Source organism: Atractosteus spatula, chromosome 3, assembly GCF_055471065.1.
Source record: "Atractosteus spatula isolate fAtrSpa1 chromosome 3, fAtrSpa1.hap1, whole genome shotgun sequence".
NCBI lineage: Eukaryota > Metazoa > Chordata > Actinopteri > Semionotiformes > Lepisosteidae > Atractosteus > Atractosteus spatula.
Genome location: NC_142708.1, coordinates 14,306,684 through 14,328,687, shown reverse-complemented (window position 1 = coordinate 14,328,687; position 22,004 = coordinate 14,306,684). Strand labels below are relative to the sequence as shown.

Here is a 22,004-nt window from a genome sequence, read left to right as displayed (position 1 = left end):
CTGCTGTCCTGACAAGAGAAATTGTTTTTCTTTGGATTGTTAAGTAACAATATTTTGTTCCTATAAACTATAAACTGTCAGAATTCTAACTTCAGTAGTGAATACATTGATCATTGTGAACGTCCTCTACCACCATGTGTCCGAAACAAAATGTATTTTATGTCTGTCATACAGTACTGTCTTTAACTTTCATCAGACTTAGCTATACAGCAAGTCTGTATATCCCATTCATCTGAAAACTGGTAGTATCTATAAGTTAAGTAGAAATGCATTCATCAATGAATGATTTTGGTTTCATATTGTCAGCACATGATGTTCTAATACTGGGTTTTCACTGAACACAATACAGGAGCAGAATGTTTTGGTGAACAGAGCAGATGATTCTTCTGAAGGACATATAATGTATTTTTGCAAGTTACACAAAAGGCATGCTTAATCAGACACCTGTAATGTCCATTATGCATTGTGACTGCAATTAAGCATTTTTTCGAGTAGTTTTTTCTTTCCCCAGTACGCTCATTTAAAATAATTGGGACATGGGTAATGTTTCATATGGTCCCTTAGTAACAGGCATTTTTCCATGGATGAAAACTTTTTTTCTTGGCTCATTACATTTCCAATTATTTTGCCCTATTTTGGGGCATTCTCTAGATGAGGGTAGATACTTTACAAAAATAAGATCTGAATCCTTTTAATTATAAGAAAATGTGTGGTTATGAAAGAGAAGAGGCCATTAGATTCATCTACCTCATCTGGGTGTACTAGTTAATTTCTGTCATTCAGTTGCATCTTGAAAGTACTATAGGTAATGTGTCATCCTAGAAAACCTGAAGTGTAATAGTTGGCTGCTTCTATCATTTGTGGTTGGCTATTAATTTTTCTAATCATAATATCCTTTCTAGTGGACTGTGTATTTATTCAACTAGCACAGTAAAAAATTTGTAACATATGCAAAGAAGGACTGTTTTCAGATTTCAATCAGTAGTCCAAGAATAGCATCATTCAATTCTTTGAATACAGTTAACTGTATTATTAAGAAATTAATTGCTCCTAGTTTTTGGAACACTTTCCGTTTAATTAAATCAACAATTTAAGACTGAATGTTTTAAGACAGTCTCTTTTCCCTAATAAATGTCTGTGTGAATTATCTATTCCGTAATTTCATATAGCCTTTTCATTTTATGCAAATATAGATTATTGTCCAAAGACTTGATCCTTTATGGTTTCCATTCTTTTATAGTAAAGTACTATTTTTCCTTAAATGTAAATCCTTAAATTTCCTTAAAAGTCCTAATCTTTTATTTTCGGTTGTAGTACCCTACTACACTATAGTACATACAGCTATGCTGGTAGAGAAACATTGTTTGCAGTATAACTGCTGTTAATATTGGTTTCCTTTACCGAGAGTTATTCTGAGAATGAGTAATAGGCATCTCACTAAATGTGTTTTTAGAAAAATCAAGTTTTTGAATATTAATTAAATGTTTTTGACATGTTTAAGTGATCGTAGCTGACTGTGATTCAGGCGAGTGACATAAAAGTGAAAAACCACCTTGATCATAAACGAGATGGGCAGCTGGGCATCAACCTGTTAGGCCATGTTAGGCCTGATGAAAATAAAAACTCAAAAAGGAATCGATGGGTTTATTTAGAGAATGTCACTTTCATGTGGACAAAGCCACATGGGGTAGACCTACAGCTGTGCATCAAGGTTTTTTTTTTTGTGATGGACATCTGCAAGTGGGGAACAAGCATGCAGAATTATATGTGAATCTTTCCCAAGCCCTTCTCAGACCAATCTATGGGGAGGTATGTCTGGTTGTTACAGAACTCGACTTACAGTGATTGATGGCAACTTGTTGCATGGTGCTACATTGATCAAGTCTCAGGGCTTTTGGGGTTCTATCCTGGACATCAAACTAAAAGGGCCACTAGAATGCATGTAAGTGTTTTGGCTTTCTGTGCTTTGTATAACATTCCATTTAAGCTTAGTTATGAATTCTTATCCAATTATTATATTCAGTTGTTAATTTACTGACTGTGATTTAATTATAATTAAGTATATGTCACAAAATCTGATGCAGAAAATGTTTATAACTATTTCTAAGTAGCTTTAACACCAATTTTGCAAATATAAATGATACTTAATTTTAGTGTGTTAATCCCTTTCTTTCAATGAGCTTTCTTTATGAATCAGTTCAGGTCAGTCATTAGAAAAATACACTCTCATTTTTCATTTCTATTTAAAAGTACTTTTCTCTCCCCAACTGGTTTTATTCACTTATAGACTTGAAAGGAAGACATTTAATACAAGGCTGGTGAAAGCAAGCTAAATATAAGCAAAGAACACTTTCTGAAGAAAAAGCAAAACAAAAAGATGATCACATTAAGATGTAAAATTGTGCATGTCTAAAAAGATTAGCAATCGGGTCCCAATAAATTTAAATAACATTTTTGTTTTTGTTTAAATGTTTTTATAATAGTACAACTAGTGTCATACTTCTGCTTATTTAAGATTATATTAAATTCTTGAACATTTCTGCTGTATTAAAAGAAATAGAATACTGAAAACTGTCAATAGTACAGTTTTCAAGATCATTAAAACGTACAGAATGTTTTAAAGAGAAACCACAATTTAAGTCTTCACCAAAATAAAGGAATCTATCATTTCTATCGATGCATTAGATGATATGTATTCAAAATAAGTTTCCATAGGTTATAAAACAAATTTCTAACTTATTAGAATATTCATAAACATTGAATTAAATAATATTTAATGCCTGCCTTGTATTGGGCAGCATAAAAATATAAGTTCATGACTTCATTTTTCAAACGGAGATTCAATTATTGTGATCTGCACAGACCACTTCACAGTACTTTTCATCGTAAATATAGATTTTCCATGTTGTAAATTACTGTACATTAGTTCTCAATAAAGCACACCTTCTTTTTACAGTATTTGAGCTAAGACTATCCATTCAAAATAACCTTTTAGAGGTATTTGTTCTGTACTGTTATTACACTGTGTAACAAATGTCAACGACTAACACAAAAACACATTTTACAGGGAATTGATAAGAAAGAAAAGTAACATTCATGTAAGAAACAGGAAGTCAGAACTCTGAACTTCAAAGTGATGTTTTCATGTGTTGTCTCTTTCCTAAATATGAAACATGAAGCTCAGATACACAGTGGAAAAAAGGTATGTATAGATTGCTGATACAGCAATAGTTAAAGGAAACTCAATCTACTTCGGAACCCTGTTTAACATACATTCAATTTGAACCAATCATTCAGTTATTATTTAAACTAATACATCATGTGTACTGTGCTTCCACTGGCTTGAAGAATTAGAAAGAAAAATAAAATGGTCCCAAATCCCAAAGGAAAACACTTGGAAGCTCAAGTATTTTTTACTCCAGTTATACTGACAGTGCAACTGCATTTGTTTTTCAGAACTCCACTTTGTTTTTGTCACACTCTTCTAAAGCTGTTCATTGAAGAGCTGATGGTCCTGGTCTACTCCTGGTGAAAGAAAGGGATATGGCAGACAATGTTTTAGTGCAACAGAGAAGCTTACATGGTAAACATCTATAGTCTTTGCATAAATACCCATCCAGCTGTCATGACACCACACATTTCGGCATGTTGTATCTGCATCATATCTGCTAGGTGTGGGTGGGACAGAGCTGTGTTTGTACGTATGTGTGTAAATACAGTAATCTTCCCTTGCAGAACAGATTTCTCTGTGGCAACAAATGGGGGATACTGGCCCAATGTACATTACATTCCTCTGTTGTATGTCCTCGGGTACAACTTAGATGTGGTAACGTAAAAGCTAATGAATGCTGTACACATATTTCAAAAGGTATTATTCTAAAAGCAAAATATAATTCAATTCTTAAATGATGGCTTTTGTGCAGTTACTTTTTAAACTGACTGATTCATTCTAAAAAAAAACAATTAAAAAAAGCTTAATGCAGAATTCTTTCATTAAACTTTACTTATCAGCCCAACACATTTATCTGCAGTACACAGATAGAAGACATTATATCCACTTATGATACAGAAAAATATTAACATCGGTTTCCTAACTCTGCTCCTTGTAAGCCACTATTTTGGCATTAGTTATTAGGCCCTCATTACAGTTGCTGTGTTACTCTAGATGAGCAGAATAAAACAATTATCTCTGGCTCTAAGGTAACGTTGTCTTTCACTTGTTTGTTAGGTATTAGTGGGGGTGGTGCACACCTCTTCAATAAAGTATCCATAGGTGTTTGGGTCTTGTGTGTTCATGAATCACCTGTGTTCTCTGCAAGCTCTGCTTGTTTGTCTGCTTCAAATTCTCCCACATTTTCCTCATCGCCGTTGTAATCAGCAAGTTCATCACCCATCACCAGCTCATTATTCTGTTTACCTAAAATTAAGAAAAATGTGTGTTATTAGGAGACAAAATATGTTGTTTGAAATGCAACATTATCTCCACAGAATGCCCCAGATCGTACTAAGGCAGTCACAGATGGCACAATTGCAGATGTAAATGCTTTGGAACTTTTGGGATGTAAAGCTCTATAAAAATGCAAAGAACCAGATGTGTACCAGTAATCACTGTCCCACACCGTGAAACATAACTGAATAAGCCATTTATCTGCTGCTAAGCCAGTGACAATGAATTGCTAAGAAACAGTATTCATCTAGAGCTGATTAATGTTTATTTAATCAGTAATATTGCTGTTGAGCACTTCAAGTGTGAGGAGTCTTGTGTTTTGGCTGACATACAGATTGATGAGGGCTTGATTTGTGACTACTGCTGAATGTTTAGTCACAATCAGTTGTACTGGAGGCAAGGCTACAGAAGTAAGAAAAGCACTTTTCTTCCACCATAAACTTTGCAAAATAAAAAATGTATTGCAATACAAGTCAAAACCTGAGTCAACATTTTCTAAATTACACTGTTGAATGTTGTCAATAGAAATATATGATTGGAACCTTTTAATGACATAAAATTTAGTTTCATTAAGTCTTAATTTCACTATTTTATTTTTCACATTGGAAGGGCACTGTTCAGGAGCTTGTGGGGGAATTTATTTTAAAAAGTCTGACATATAGCATTTTATACCTTATATTTGTAAAAACATAACAGGTTCTTTGTATTTTTGTTGGTTTTGTTTTTTGTATCATGTTAGTCTTTCGGTTCTCTGTCAGTCCCTAGAAAGTGCTACTTACTCATTGTAGGGATACATTCAGCTTTTCATCATATTTACATAGATCCTGTTTCTGACTCATGATAAAACTACAAACTAAAGTAAACAGTGAAGAGTCAAAACCTTGGAAACATTCCGACTTCAAGTTCCACACCTCTTCACCGATTGTTTTAACAGTTGTAACACACTTCGTGAAACCAAAACCAAAAGACAAAAGTTTGTCCATGTCTGTAAATCAAACATATTACTGATTACTAACCATCTGCTATTAGGTCTCCATTAGGTGAATCATCAAGGATCTCCAGCCCATCTTGAATTAACTGCTCTCTTTCTACTTCTTCCTCTGTGCCATTGCCTTTATGGTCATCATTTTCAAGGTCTTCGATTTTATCTTTGCCCCCTTCATTTTTCTGATTCTCCAGATCATTTTCTTTGATCTCAGTCAGTTCTGGTTTTTCAGCTTTGTCTTTATCCTGCTGTTTAACAGCCACTGTTTTAGGCTGCTGTACGTCAACATTTTTCCTGCTGCCTGCAAATGCATCGTTTAAAATATCACAGTCACATTTCTGAAGTCAATAAAACCAGGTTTAAGCCGTGATATAACAAACTCCTGCTTTTGAAATGTAATACCAGTACCTGCAAAGACAAAATATGCTCTAGACAAAATGGACTAGCTCAAGACCAAGAGTTTTTCCAAGAGTAATCAAACACACTGTCCTAACATAACTGCAAAATGACATTAAGAAATGTCTTTTATTTCAATCAGTTGTAAAAAAAAAACAAATACAAAATAAGTTAAAACATTAAAATAGCAGTGTCCTACCTGTGTTCTCTGGAATCTCATAAGTTTCTAGTTCAGCAGGTTTGGGGTTTTGAACTTCAGTTTGTACTGGTTTTTCTTCTGTCTCACGACTGCTGTTTCTTGGATGGACAGGGACCTGCTTAGTCCCTTCCTTCTCTTGCTTTTCTATCCCTCTGACTTCATTAGTTCTGGTTTTAACTCCTGTGGGAACTGCTTTGGGCTGCAGGGAAACACCAATGCAAATTTAAAATACACTTTTGAAAATGGTCTCTTTCTTTACATAAAACATTGTTCTGTTATAAAACAGCAGTCTGACTTATGCCCATCTTTCTTTCAATTTCTTTCTTTTTACCTGTCCTATGTAGTATTTTGCCATTTCTCATCATTTCAGAGGTTTAAGTAGGAACCCGTGTCTGTGTGCAGGCCACAAAGGTTAATTTCAAGCTTATAGGGAGAAAAAAACACATTGCAGCAATTTAGTCTTGTTCGGGCTGATTTTTTTTCATTTTCATTCTAGTTTTCCGGATGGAATGAAATCATATTTTGCCTCATTGTCTTGCACACCACAATAAGCCTTCCAGAAAAAAAATAGTCCAGGTTAAATGAAAACAAAATTAAAAGTGAAGTACATCAGTACTCCAGCCTCCAGAGTGGTGAATATACCACCACAAAGAGACCTGCATTACACCACCTTGCATGCATTTTCATCTTCCTGAAGGATCATTTTTGAAAATCATTATAAGATCACAATATTTTATTACAGCTACAGTATAGGTGACTAGGAAGTATCTCTAGCAGTCCACTTCCAGATTAAAAGGAAAAGGGATGTTTGCTGAGATGTTGGGGGTCCAGATTCTGTCATCAAAGTAATCATAACGTTTATACAACAATATAAGATGAGATCAAGACGGACAAAGGGAAAGAAAAGACACAAGAGAGAAAGAGAGACCACAAGAGGAGAGGGACGGACAGCAGGACGGAACTTAAAAGTATCTGCCAGACGAGAAGTCTTTGTTTCAGATCATCCAAAAAGACCCAATTGGAGCTACGTATTTAAACCTTGCTAGGAGAGCTTGCTATTCTGTAGTTTGTAGGGAACTTGGAGTTCCTGGAAGAAGAATCCCTTGGTTTAAAACAGCTTCTCGTGCTTAGTGAGTGTGTTTTAAAATAGGGAGATAGGCACCCACTTATTTTATGGAATCCGGATTTGCAGAGAGGGAGATTAAATCATTGGATGTTATCTATTTAGTTTAGGTGGCATCTTATCTCTTCTTTTGGCCTCTGTACGCATTATTTAAGACCCAAATACTTGGTAGTAGTCTGTGGTTTTCTAGGTGGTCTAGACATAGGTCTCCTTAAACTTGTAAATAGTGAAACATGTTTTACGTTTATGTTTTTTGTAGTGTACTGTGTGTCATTGTCATTGTTAAATATTTGTTTAAGCAAATGTGCCTTGCAAATGAACTATTACTCTTTTCACCAAATCTATGCCAGAGAACGAAGAATTTACATGCCTGTATCTATACCAACCGCTCAGGTATGTTCTTAGCAAAAGCCTTACTTTTATCTTCCATACTAAAGAATACAAGTGCAGTTTGACCATTTTTAGCTTCCTAAATCATGATTCCAAGTGTGCAGACAAGCTCACTGAAAAGCTGTTGATACAAATGCAGTAAGAGGTCAGGTGCACACAATGAAAATGTTAAAGGATCATCAGTAATTAACCGCTATTTTGAAGTCTCACTTGCTTGATATCTTTTTAAAGCCAAACACGCCGTGTGGATTCTTCTGTCCTTATCAGAATAGCAGAATCCCTATAAAAACAAGCACTGATGCACTCAGTAGACAATTCTGTAAATTTTAGGAAAGTGAGATATAACTGGATGCATTACCATAGACACCTTGACCTCAGTAGTTATCTTCTCTTCCTTCTGCAGAGCATCCTTTTTGAGTGCTGAAAGCTGCTGTAAATAGCCTTCCTTCACCTCTGTAATCTGTGCATTGCACTGAGACCTAAACATAAAAGAAATACAGGACATTTTAAGAGCAGGAAATGCAAGAAAATGCAATGAAGAGATAAGACTGCTGTCTTTGAAGAAAATGACCTTTTCAGCACCATTCCACATGGTAGATCTAAGTCATTTTCCCCCTGTACCTCTTCTGGTGCTAAAACCCAACACTAGGCTTCTGTCTGTTATATTGTTCCTACTCTGCTCTGGCTTTGCTGCTCTGTCCTGTAATGTGTATCTCAATAACATATAAAACATGTTAGAGAAGAAATTAATGACCTGGAGACCAGCTTTTATTAAGGGGATATTTACTGATTTAATTTTAGTGAAGTACTTTGTCCCATGGTTGAACCCATAACTCTGTTCTCCAAAGTCCAGAGCCCTAAACAACTGCAAGAACTATCAGTCCCAACTAAACTTTGCTTTAACCCAAACAAGACTTTCTTATTGTGCTACTTTTTAATTTACAAAGCAGAACTGCACCAACCGCATCCAAATAAAGATTTTAATAAGCCATTTGTCTGCAATAAAAAAAACATTTAGTGCTAGACTTACTTTATTAAAGTGAAGAACTAAATTAAAGAAACTATTAAATAAAGAAGAACTATTCAATTTGAAAAATGTTTCTTATTTCTCAGAACCTTGCTTTCTCTCTTCGAGAGTCTATTTGGTGTTTGAAAATGAAAGAGTAAGGCTTTGATGAAGTCGTCAAATGAAGTTGATTCCCAAGACAGACGTTAAGCAAATATAAATCAAATCAGCTCTTCTACTGACTGAAAATGAATATGGGCAACATTTGTATTGTTAAAGCAGAACAGAAAAGAGCAGAGCAAACAGTACAACAGAAAATCCTACTCAAAATTAACAAATCTGGAGCTAATCTGTCCTAAAGAATTTAATACTTGGAGAACATTATTTGCCACAAGACACTTAAGCAAGTGACAGATACAGACATAATCAGTGACCCTGTATCCAAATAACGGTTATACACTCATTTGTTATATTGTTACAGTATATCTACCTAAAGCATGTCATCTACATTACTGAATTACTATAGTGATACAAATTGCTTGTGCTTTATTTATGATGTTCTGTTGAAAAAGAAAGGGCAGAATTAAGGGCATCAACACCATGTTCTACTACCTTCACGTAATGGTGACACTCGCTGCATTAACCCACTTTTCTTTGAAAAAGAAGTTAGAACTTATACATATAATAGGAATTCTTCATTTAAGCCTACTGTTTTAAAAAAGCAGTACAAATAAAAAACAACAACAAGATGAGCTGTTCATATGCACTACCCCACAGCCATTTTCAATAAAACATGTCCTGGTGCAACAGAGCAACAATGGGGAACTGCTTCACTGACTAAATTGGTTTGGATTTGGCATAAAGATTGTAATCTGTAATCTACTCTAATACTATTAGTAAATAGTACTATTAGACTTTACTTTCAAGCCTTCCTGTGCTGTAGAAAGGAAGAGACAGAAAGTTAGACACTTCACTCGGAAAGCAGTGATGTCTGGAGAAAGGTGTTCAGTTTGCATTCTAAGCAGGTGCCTTAAAATGCAGAAGCATCAAAAAAGGTCTTATAAATCATCCAACAGCAGAACCCCAGTGTAGAATCAAAAATAAGGTTTTAAGTCTTGAATCATAAACCATGAAAGTGACTTTGATTTCCATAAGTCTGGTATCTGTTTTTTGCCTTAACTGAAATAACTGAAGAAAAGACCAAGTGATAAGAAGGGACTGATCTTCCCTACGTTACAGCTTTAACAAAAAACACCCAATAAACTGTGGTACAGTGAATACAAATGGTTTTATAAGTCTACTCAGCTCCTCTTTCACCAGCATTTTACAAAACAACACTGACTTACAGTACCTTAATATTTTAGCATTAATCATACTTTTTATAATGAAACCAATGGTTAATCATAATAATTCCTTACACTTATAGTGCTTTTCTGGATACTCCACTTAAAGCACTTTGTAGGTACATGGTACTGTAGCTCTACTCCACGAACTTGAAGGTTATACTCACCACACATCAGCTCTCAGTGGGGAGGAGAACAGAGGGATGAAGCCAATTCATAGATGGGGATTATAAGGAGGCCATGATTGTTAAAGGCCTATGGGAAATTTGGCCAGGACACTGGGGTAATACCCCTGCTCTTTTCAAGAAACACCCTGGGATTTTTAATGACCACAGAGAGTCAGGACCTTGGTTTTACTTCTCATTTGAAGGATGGCACCTTTTTACAGTATAGTGTCCACATCACCGTATTAGGGCATTAGGACCCACACAGACCGCAGGGTGAGCACCTCCTACTGGCCCCACTTACACTACTTTCAGCAGCAGCCTTAGCTCTCCCAGAAGATCTATGGGAGACCTCCTGGGGAAGCTAAGGCTGCTGCTGGAAGTGTTGGGGCCAGCGGATTGGTCAGGTACTGGCCAGGCTCAAACCTGCTTAGCTTCAGTGGGTTGCCAGTTGTGAGTTGCAGGGTGATATGGCTGCTGGCTCATTTCGTGGCTCATTGTATGAATAAGGCTCATTTTCAGTTATATGATTGCATTCATGTAACTGAAAATGAAAAGGTAAATAACATAATTCAAAATGAGCTGGCTGATACAGACTTTTACATATAATCTGCACAGGAAGAAAGAAGAGACCTACATGTCAGATGTTATTTTTCTTTGAAGACTGCTCTGGTTTCTCTGACACTCCTGGAGTTCTTGCTGTAATTTTCCCATATCTTTAAACAAAGTGTTAAACTGATCTACGGAGAGAAAGAGAAAGGACATACACAACAGTTCACAGACTATAATACAACAAGTAGGATCCCCATGCATTCAACATGTTGAAAAGTTGATGTGGTCATCTGGAAACTAATCTGGCCTACTACGGAAGTAATGGAAAAAAAATTTCAAGACACGTGTGAACATTCTGTACAAGATGTAAAAACTGAGATGGCATTAGCTACTCTGAACCCATCAAAAGTAAACATTTATAGTACAAAAATTATTTTAACATTAGGTTCATTTAAAATTATAACAGTATAAACAACAATTATATTAGTGTAGATTCACACTTTTGTGAATGCTTAATTTCCCCCCATCTTACCTTTCATTGTCTTGATAGTTCTAGCACTTGAAGAGATGTTGAGAAGCAGGACAGCCTAAACAAAAACAAGAACAGGCTTTTTTTGAGAAAACTTTCAATTTCAATAAGTGATCATTAATTGCCCAAATTGTACAAATATACAAATGTATTACTTTAAAAAATGAAAATTAAACGGTCAGAATTTGCAATCTAATTTCAAAGAATTGTGTTCAAAAACCAATGTTGGAAGCATTTCATTTCTTATTCAAAATCTTACATATAAAGACAAATGTGTCTTGATCACCAAGTGATCAAGAAAATGTGTTTAATGTGCAAAATGTGTTTAATCACAAAGCTCTGTAATTTAAAGTACAAATCAAGGTATTTTTACACAGGTATAAATAAGTTAAATATTGACTAATAGAACAGTTACAAACAAGAGGAGACTATCCAGCCGATCCGGCCCGTTTGTCAGTAGCTTTCCGATTCAAGACCCTCATCCAGCCTTTTCTTGAAGAAGAATAGGAATAATTTTGCAAGAGCAATGTATTCTAGCCTCTTCTAGAAACCAAGTTATATTCAAGGCTTTTTCTCCCTCTATATTAGTGCCACTTACCTCATATCCATCTCAATACAAGTGATGCTACCTTACACTGAACCAGGCTCACTTCACCACTTACAAGACCCAATTTACAGCTTAGTTTTGATAAGCATTCAATGCTGAAAACTACATTTAAATAAAAAATGATTTAACCGATTCAACCAAAATAATTTCAATATGCAACTTTATGCAAAAAAGTTGGAGAAAGTCACAGCTAAATACATATCAAGGCATGTTGTCAGATGGTATTTTCAAAATTCATTAATTTCATTAATTTAACAAATTAAAATTTAAATTTAAATTCATTAATTTAACATCAATGAAAAAAACTGTAAAGCCTCAAATACTGTAAATACATCACAAGATAATAGGATGGCAAACACTAGTAAACATAAGGTAAACGCACTAAATGAGTATTTTTGTCCAGCTGTTACAATAGAACACATCACATCACGCATCAGTATTGGATGGCTGTTGCATCTCCAGCAGTGAGGTTCTACAGCAGTGGCTCTTAGCCTGGGGTGTGCACACCCCCTGTGGGTGTGAGATGCCCTTTTCGGGAGTGCAAAACGTGCCAGATTTATTTCAGAGGTATTTAAACCATTAAAACACAAAATACTTCAACTATTTTTGATAAGGAGATGCAATAACAGATTTTCAGAATGCAGGCTGCATGAAATGTTACAGTAATAACCACTATTTTACAGAATCGAAGATGGGCACGAGCTATTAAATCATTCTTAAAGGCACCAAGAGCTCGGGCTTCAACCACATGGCTGGGACTGTTTGTGTAAAGAAACGTTTTCTATCCTCCATGCCAACTGAATTCACTTTAAAATTCCAAACGTGCCCCTATGTCCTTGTTTTGCTAGAGAGTGTGAAATAGTCCCCAGGGTTTCCAATATCTAAACCTCTTCAGATCTACTCTCAATATCCTTTTTTCTAGACTGAAGAGTGGCTCTCTTGACCATGGATTTTCTGAATGTTTCCATATTTGCGCAACTTAATGTTATCAGATCTCTTTATGTGTGTCATAGTGATATATAGAAGGGGCCTGCATGAACTAGTACTTAACCGCATGAACTAGTCTGGTGTTTTTTCTTCTTTTATTTCCTAAACAAAGTCATCCAACCTCCAGTATCCCTATGTGAAAAAAATAACAGTATCCCCAGAGACTAGGAATTATTTTTGAGCTTCTTTCAAATTCTCTCTAAAGCTATACCATCCTTTTTGGTAAGGTGATCAAATTAAATTAGCTCTACTACTGCACAGTAAAGCTTTAGCATAACTCCCCACCATTCGATTTTATTTTTATTTCCCCACAGTGTTTTGATGAGGAAACAGAAGAGTTTACAGACACAGCCAGAGTGCTTTTTAAGTGTATCTTCCTGCAGCTCCTATGTGATAAGTATAGTATAGTGTAGATATCATTTAACTTATCATTGTTAATTTGCCATGTGTCTGCCCATTTCATGGTTTTCTCTAATACCTGATATTTCTGAGTTTGCCACTCACTAAAAAAAGAAATATATCTCAGAGGATCAGGCTAACGCACCAGAGTTCAGTTACAATACATGATTGTTGTACAGTATTCAATAATTATTATTTTTTTACCTACATGTTTTTTCTGATGTTTTTAGATTGTGTATATGTTTTGCTCCCAGATTTATTCATATCCCAGATGAAACAGGAACAAAAAAAAAATCACATAACAGAATGAGTTACAGACTGGATAATGTCTCACTTCAATACTTTTAATAATGTTAATGCTGTAACCATAATAGCATTGCATAGAGCAAAGCCATACTTGTCAAAAATACATTTGAAAAAACAAGAGGGTCACATTTATTCATTTCTCTATGTATTCCTTTAAATTAAATTCAACAAAAAAAATCTACAGTAATATTAAGCTCTTTGGAAGAGCAATGGAAGCCTCTGGAAATACTGTATATGGATGCCTCTGAAGGCTTCCTGTTTTCCTGGGGTATAAAAGAGATAATGAATGGAAAACATTCAGTAATAGCATGCATTATCATGCCTAAGGTCAAACAGCTCTTCAAAATTGCAGGCAAATGGTCACTGACCTCTAAAGTTAGAGAACTGTAATAGAAGAACCCACACAAGGCTGATCTCCCACTTTCTATTGTAGTGTCCATTTAAAAAAAAAATAAGGCTACTGGTACAGTGAGAGCCCTACTAGATTTGAAACATGGAGTGTGGGAAGCAAGCATAAATGAAAAGGCAACAGCTGGACTTTCCTGATTCACACTAGCCTCTTCAGGAAACAGTGCTGAAACTACAAATGAAAGTCACCGGATGAATGTGTATTTCAGAGCTGGGTTTCATGAAGGAAGCCTCTTACGAGATAAGCCACAAAATAAACTTGCCAAACATCACTTGAACGATAAGGAAAACAATGCATTTTGTTCAGATAAAATGAAAATTGAGCTTTTAGAACATGTTTGGCATTACAAAACACATATTGCATATTGTACTTATGCCCACTCCAAGATATTTTGGGGAATCTATGTTGTCTACGCCTCATGTTTTGGGATTCGTTTTGGATCTATGGATCCTGAAACCCATGCCAAGATTGTGGAAACCATGACTTTCAACACATACCATGACATTTTGGCCAGATACATGTTTTCGACTGACCATCTCAATCCCCTGACCTCAATTCAATTGAACGTTTGCGATTCTAATTTAAAACGGTTCACTAATGGAAACAAAAAGGTCAGAAAGACTTACAGTACAGCAATTCTACATGGAAGAATGCTCAAGCATTTCTCCTCTAAAGTGTCAGAACCTAATAGCATCCTACAGGAGGTGCCAAGTCAGTATGATCCCTACCAGAGGAGGACTTACAAAATACTAACCACAGCAGAGTGAATAAATGTGACCCTTGTATTTTCTGGGCTTCACTTATTACAAATCTGACTTTGCTCTGTTCACTGCCATTAATATGAATAACATTTGTAGAACTTTTTAAGCAAGAAATATAATCCGATCTTTTATTTGATGTGTATAAATCTGTTCATCAGAGGTATAAATATGTTTTAAGAGCTTTATAAATGTATACATATTTGAAACTGTTATAAAATCATTGTTCATGTTTTGAGTTTAAAAAGTGACACTTGTTTTACTTTACAAACCAGACACAAATATAGGCTAGTACTGTACAATAAGTGAATTGAATGACTTTATATTATGACTCACATTTTACATTTGCGGTTGATTAAAGTTCTATCATTGCAAGGAAGTATTATCATAATCTAAATTTGACTGGGCTGCATATTTTATTTTTTAAATTGCCTACAAAATTACTTCCTCATTTGAAATGCATTTGCACATATCTTTAGTGTTGCAGAAATACCTCCTGCTCTATCAGGCTACATTTGTACAGAATGTACAGAATTTTAATCCTCCTGGAATATTACAGAATATAAAATACTCCAAAAACAATAGCATGTTAATTGTATTTAAAGTTAGAAAACCTGACTATTGATTAATTTACATTATTTCATATTTTTTATTTAATAAACATTAAAATCTAAATTGTGATCATTATCATTGCCAGGCAAATATACAGTCTTCTACATTCACATCAAAAGCAAGCATTGAGATGGGAAACATCAATAAACAGCATCCAAATTTATAATCTTGGAGCACTATTATATCAGATGGAAAATAACATGGCTCTTTTAGTCCATTACTAAGAAGAACATGAATTCAAATTAAGATACTATGTTTTGCTGACAGAAAATAATTTTAACCTCACAATACATTATGATGAATATACCTCACTGTGCTCAGTTTTATGCTGGCAGGCAAAAACTTTTTTCTGCTTTGCGATTTGATACAGAATCTTAACAGATAGTTTTAACTGCTCAAAACTTGCCCTTGTGGTATTTCAAAGACATAGCTGGCGGTACTGGAGTTAATATAGCTGTGGCAATAATGATCTGTTTTCCTACACAGGCGTTCCCTATATCTTGATGTAGGAGTAGAATTTGTGTGTTCTCTGTCTCTATAGTTACCCAAGTAACAGCCAGTAGCCGGAAAAGGACAAGGCTGAAAGGGAAACTGAAACAAAGCCTATGGTCACTGCAGGAGCAGACAGTGTCTGAGCGGAAAAAGAAAATGGGAGAAAACCAGTGCTTACTGGTTTACAGCTTGTCATAGTCTGGGAATGACTCTCGGAGAGAAACTGAGAAGGCATAGGAAGGAATTTAATTATTTATTTAGTACTCCAAATATGGGTTTTTGTTTGATTTATTAGTAAGTGTTCCTACTGCAAATGAACTCAACCCTTCTGACATTTAAATACTTTCCTTGCAACAGACAGCATCTTCTCACACTAGAGTTAAGAGGGAATAAAAACTCCAGCTGTTGTAACCACCACTCAAGGTGTCACAATAGCTATAGTTCATATTTTTGCTGCCAACATTTGACATTTGCTGCCTCCAAATTTGTTATCTCCTGCAAACTTTAGTATACTAACTATACCAAAATCTAGATTATAATGTGAGCAACAGCAGTGGTCCAATACAGATCCTTGCAATACTTCACTAATGACATCACCACAATTAAAAAATGTATCAATCCATAAACCAGAGATTTTATTTATTCCCAGTAAAATATATGCAGATTATCTGAAGTGCCTCACGCTTGCAATTTAAGAACTAGTCCTCTGAGGAACTTTAATAATAAGAAGTACAATAGGTAGAATAACCTCATGCCTGAAAATTTAAACTCAAGTGCTTCTAACATCCATGACATTTCTGCCTTTTTGATGCTCATATTATTTAATACAGAACTTGGTGTGGCCTCAGCCTAAGGTACTATATAGATTTTTCCTCAGTAAAATACTCTTTAAACATAAGTCATTATACTGTCATCAACTAGACACTTTCCAACATTATTATGCCAGAGACATTTACTTAATCCTTTACTGCTCTGCCATTGTAATAAAAAGATACATTAAAACTTGTACTAAATTTAGTGTCAAATGCAATTTTCCTTTTTATCTCCCCCTTGGCCTTCCTAATATCCTTTTTTTTACCTGCTCTTAGCAGTTTATTATATTCCTTTTAGTTTATTAGATTCCATTTCTTTTTTGATCATTTTGTAAATCATATTCTATAACCATATATATTTCTTAATTGATTTATGAAACCATTTAGGCCACTGCTGACTAGGCTTAGATTTAATTTCTCTCAGAATGCACTGTTCTGTGTTTCAAGAACAATATCTTTAAGCCTTTTCCATCCACTCTCTATATTTATCCCTTCCCACTCTGTTTCTCTTCAACTCCACCTCATTCCTTCATTGCCTGGTCTGTAATTGTCAAACTTTGTATTGAATTCTGCATGTGGTGTCAAAATATTTAACATCAAAGTCCACCTCTTTATGACCCCTGTTTTCATACTCTATGCTGACTTTGAAATTAGACTAATATTAGATCATTACACACACTTTGTGCAGGTTCTGACAAACAGAACATGGGAGCAGTCATTAGCCATGTGCTATTTGTTCTGGATTTCATTATAAAAGGTTGAATTATAATAAATATCTGTGCTTTGTGGTCTGTAGTAAACTGCTAACAAAGTGCCTTTTTGGCATTTCTTAATGAGTCTAACTCACATAGATTCAAAGGCTCTTGATTCCCATAATTTAAGTTCCTAAGCCTGAATGCTGAATATTTGAAATATGGTACTACACATCTGCCTCTTCCATTTTTCATGTCTCTCTGGTACACTGTGTTTCCACTAATATTCTCTTCATCGTCATTAACATTAGCCGTATTTCTGTGAATTTCCTATTACATCATAACCACCTGTTGAAGTAGTCGCTTCTCAAACATTTTATTTCTAGTAGTCTGTGCTTTAACTATAAGCACTTAATCACCATTCACTTTATCTTGGCTACTTGAATCTGATTAGTAATAGAATTGTACAATAAAATCAAGATTTAAGTATCTCATGTCTAATATAAAAAATTGTGCAAATGTAAAAAGTATTTCAGCCTTGTGTTTCAGCCTATATTCAATATTCATTGTCAGTTCTCCATTAATCAGAGCAATATCAAAATTGTACAAAAAGAGCCAAAAAAAGTCAGTGTTCAACATAAACAATCCAAAACCAATTTTGTTTGGAACTGGTGAGGCACTTAAGAACCAGGTATGAAGGGGATATATTCCAAACTAAAATTTCATTGACATCATTAAAAGGGAAGTCTGTTTATGTAGTTTAAAAGTACACATTTTTCTTCTTCTGGCTCTGTAAGCACTAAAGCACATGAAATTCTTCTCTTTTCCTGCTCTGAGCCTGATCTCAGGTTCAGTAAATTAAATATTCACACTTTTGGCCCATTTCATATCAAGGTTATGTTGATTGATCTGTCAAACACAAACAATAAAGACAGAATTTGTCAGCAGAATACAACTGAGTAAATGAAAAAGGCCTCTATCAAACAAAAACCTGCCAACAAATAACAGGCTTGTTACTTACAACTGGGAAGGTGTCAAAACCCATGTCTTTGTCTGATGCTGTGAACACCAAGTCATACTTGGATATACTGTATGGATTTTTGGACTGACTGATTTTATCATAAAAATAAGTGAACAGACAGAACCCAGCAGTGCAAGACTATTATTCCACACAAGAAACCTGATGGTACAATACACTCTATACAGCAATTTAATTTCTATTTAGTGAGTACTTTTCTGAAGAAAGGTCTGAATTGACCTACTAACCACCAGGAATTGGATATGCACAATACATTACTAAATGGAATGCAAAAAACTTTCTGCACATACAGTATAGGTTTCTTTCAAAAGCTCTAACTTTCAGATGTTATGCAAGAGTATATTTAAATTAACACCAGCATGGGCAGAAAGATGTGGAATGAGCTATATTTTTTGTGCTTTTTGCATCTCATTCAAGTCAAACGTGTAAACAAATACTTTACTGAGAACTGAGAAACTTTCACTGAAAAAAATTTTTCCCCAAGCCCAGAGCAAAAAATGACATTTCCCGGCACAGCTGTCTTTACTCAGATATGAAGAATTTATAAAGTGAGATTAACCAAGCACTCCACAAAGCACCTGATTACCTCCAGTAAAACAAAGGTTGTTTTGTTGTTTTACTCCAGTAAAACAAAGGTGAAGGGTGTTTATCATCCAGTTATTGGGTTGAGACTTCAATGCCTGATGCATATGTAATTTCTGCACGAATGCACTGCTACTAAAATCAGCAAAAATCACCACATGCTACAGCATCATAATTGCTATAATCTTATTTACTTATCTCATTACCAGATCGCTTTTAAAACTGTCTCCCATGCAACACCGCCCAGTTGAAGATTTAGAACCAAGTTCATGATGACTCGCTTTAGGAGGGCAAGCTGGGTATTGGACAGTGTGGTGAACAGCACTAGTGCTAAAAAGCGCAGTAAACCATATGGGGCCACCTAGACGGTCCGGATTGTTCCGTTGGAGTACACTATCAATCTGAGTGCAGTACCTTTTCACCCTTCCAGGACGCCTGCGCACTCTGCAGCTGCTGCCGATACAGAGACTCAATCTGATTCATTTGCTCACTCTGCCTTTGGAGCTGCTCTTGAAATTCATTCTTCTTCAGTTCCACAGCCCCCCTCTCAGAGGCTGCCCGCCGCACATTGCCTTCCAACTCATATACACGAGTCTAAAACAAACAAAACAAAACAAAACGCAAAGTTCCAATTCTCAAGCCAAGCATTACACAAAAAACAGCAATGATGTTCTTCTCAGGGAAGCCGCCAATTAAAAACAGGTCACAAAACATAAAATGTTCCGGTAGTCCCAAGTTTTTTATTTTTCACCAGCACACCAAAAATGTCGCCCATTTGTTCTGTGCAAAACTGCAAATGTCTTTTAAAAGAAAAAAATAAAAGATGTTACAAGTTCTCTCCTTGCATAGTTTAATCACTATTGCATTAATACACACCATAAGATCAGTGTAATAGATTTAACATTTTAAAAAATATACTTCAAAATCCTGTTATTAAATGAAGGGCACTTCAGTGGTACCTGCAGTATGTTTTTGCTTTTTCTCAAACAACTTAAAAAAGATGCATTAGCACTGGGAAACACAATTTAATAAACACTATTTCAAATAAAGGATATCATACTGTACATCCCTCTGCTTTACTGTTCTCACCCTGATTATGCCATTACACTGACAAGTTCTCTTAACCTCATGACAAAAATGTCATCAATTTGTTCTTTGCAAGCTGGGAATGTCTTTTAAAAGAAAAAAAAATATTGCAAGGTATCTCCTTGCATAGTTTTACTAATGTTTTATTAAGGCTTATGCAATTACAAATCATAAGATTGGTCTAACAGTTTTAACATTTAAAAAATATAATTTTAAATGCTGTCACATATTTCATGTGGGGAAACTTCAGTGGTACCTGCAGTGTGTTTTTGTTTTTTTTCTCAAGTAATTTCACTGAATTGCAGTAGCACTGGCAAACACAAGTTAATTATATACACTGCTTCAAACAATGGATATAATTTTCCTCTCCTTCACTGTTCTTACTCTGATTATGGTATCATCACACTGACAAGTTCTCTAAACAAGAGACAGGAAGCATAAACTCACCTGCAGTTCTATGTTCCGAGAGCTTGATATCCAGTAGTTGAAACCCAGCACTACTGTGCACACAATTAAGGCACCAATTAAGAGTAGAGACCTCCCACCTCGGCGACTGTTTCCCAAGCCCGCCATCTCAAATTTTAGTCTGCAAAATGAGGGTTGAAAACAATTTTTATTTATTTTTTTATAAATATCATTGGCAAATCACAAGTGTTCATTTCTGAATCAGAGGTGCAGACATGGAACAAAAAACTCCCAACAGGCCTACAAATTTCAAGATTGCTCCACTTCAAATTAGTTACTCAAACCACTATGGGCAGAGCAATAGAGGGAGAGAATTATGTTGCTCATTCACTTTCACCGCAGTCCCTAGATTTACTAATAGCTTTGCCTAACTGAACAGGTACTGTAAGAGCTGTTCCCATTCATTCAAATTGGATGTTATAGCTGGCCTTTTTTTTCCATATGTGACGTACGTAAACAATCGATAACTAAACTTATCAGATGGTATACGCATCCTCTGTGCATGTTTTTATTTTGCTTATCTCTTTATATGAAATAGATTATTTTCTTTTTTCCATTTAGTGGAAAACCCATTTTGACACACCTTTTCCTGATTAGTTCGATTTCTAACGTGACCACGTAAATTGGGCACGTAACCAAAATGTGCTGGGAAGGGAATCTGCATGGCATTAAGAAACACTTCACAAAGACCGGAAAAGTACATTTAATTGTGATCAGATTTCACTAACTTCGTACGTCCCAGCTCTACTAGCAGGAAATGTAATCGTAGAAAATCTATTCAGCGACCGAAGAGTTTGTTTTACTAGTTTTCCTAAGCCGTACTCACGGCGAGACCTCCACAAAGCCTTTTTTGTTACAAAGTAATGGAGAAGGAAGCTGCTGTGCAAACAAAAGTTCCGAAAAAACTGATTCGACTTTGTTTACAGACGTATAGCTCTATCATACATGTCATAAAACAACTTTGTACTACTACATCGCAGATATGCGGATTTAGCATTCATACACAGACATCGATCAACCATCAGAAGTTTACACGTACACACGAATTACTCACCTACAAAAATCCCAACCAAGGCCAATGGCCCTAATGACAAAGACTTGTTGATATTCCGGTCTTTTTAACTGTTATAATACAGTTATCTGTAAGATGTCCATTACACGAAAGGGTCAATGCAAACTATCTGTTATTCCCGTTTCACCGCAGTTTACAGAAAGAAGGGGAAGAAAAACTAACCAGGAAGTAAGAAAAAAAGCACGGAAGTCTGTGAAACTAAATGTTCTCTGGCAACACAGACGTCGGGATGTGATCCCTCCTCTGGAAAGGTAGCAAATGGTTGGATATACAGTGGATCGATAGAATTGATTGCGCACAGATGGGTTCGAATACTTACTTTTCACAAACTTAAACTTCCTAGTTAACTTGCTGCAAAGCCCGAGTAATTGCTTCTGTTAAGTTATGACTTGGAATTTCGTCCATTTAATTTAATGTGTTGTACTTTTAATAATAATAATCTATATTTATTTAAAGCAATTTTTGTGCTTTTAACAATAAAAATTGTCATTTTAAACTACAGCAATCGCTTCATACAATATGTGATATTCCCTTGTAATTGTATTTACACAT

At 35.3% G+C, this 22,004-nt stretch overlaps 1 protein-coding gene across 2 annotated transcripts; it reads right to left on the bottom strand.

Moving 5' to 3' along the window:
* Positions 1 to 2,229: 2,229 nt before the first annotated feature.
* Positions 2,230 to 21,698, bottom strand: golm1 (golgi membrane protein 1). Of its 2 annotated transcripts, none has more exons than XM_088910563.1 (10): positions 21,435 to 21,698; positions 20,363 to 20,501; positions 19,244 to 19,423; positions 11,138 to 11,192; positions 10,691 to 10,793; positions 7,899 to 8,019; positions 6,028 to 6,226; positions 5,464 to 5,733; positions 4,252 to 4,417; positions 2,230 to 3,525 (listed from the first exon to the last, which is right to left on the bottom strand). In XM_088910563.1, the coding sequence occupies exons 2-9, from the start codon at positions 20,486 to 20,488 to the stop codon at positions 4,293 to 4,295; spliced, it is 1,179 nt and encodes a 392-aa protein (XP_088766689.1). In that variant the 5' UTR covers positions 20,489 to 20,501; positions 21,435 to 21,698; the 3' UTR covers positions 2,230 to 3,525; positions 4,252 to 4,292. The 2 variants fall into 2 exon arrangements, with proteins under 2 accessions (XP_088766689.1, XP_088766688.1); XM_088910562.1 differs by having other exon boundaries at positions 4,304 to 4,417.
* Between the last annotated feature and the right edge of the window lie 306 nt (positions 21,699 to 22,004).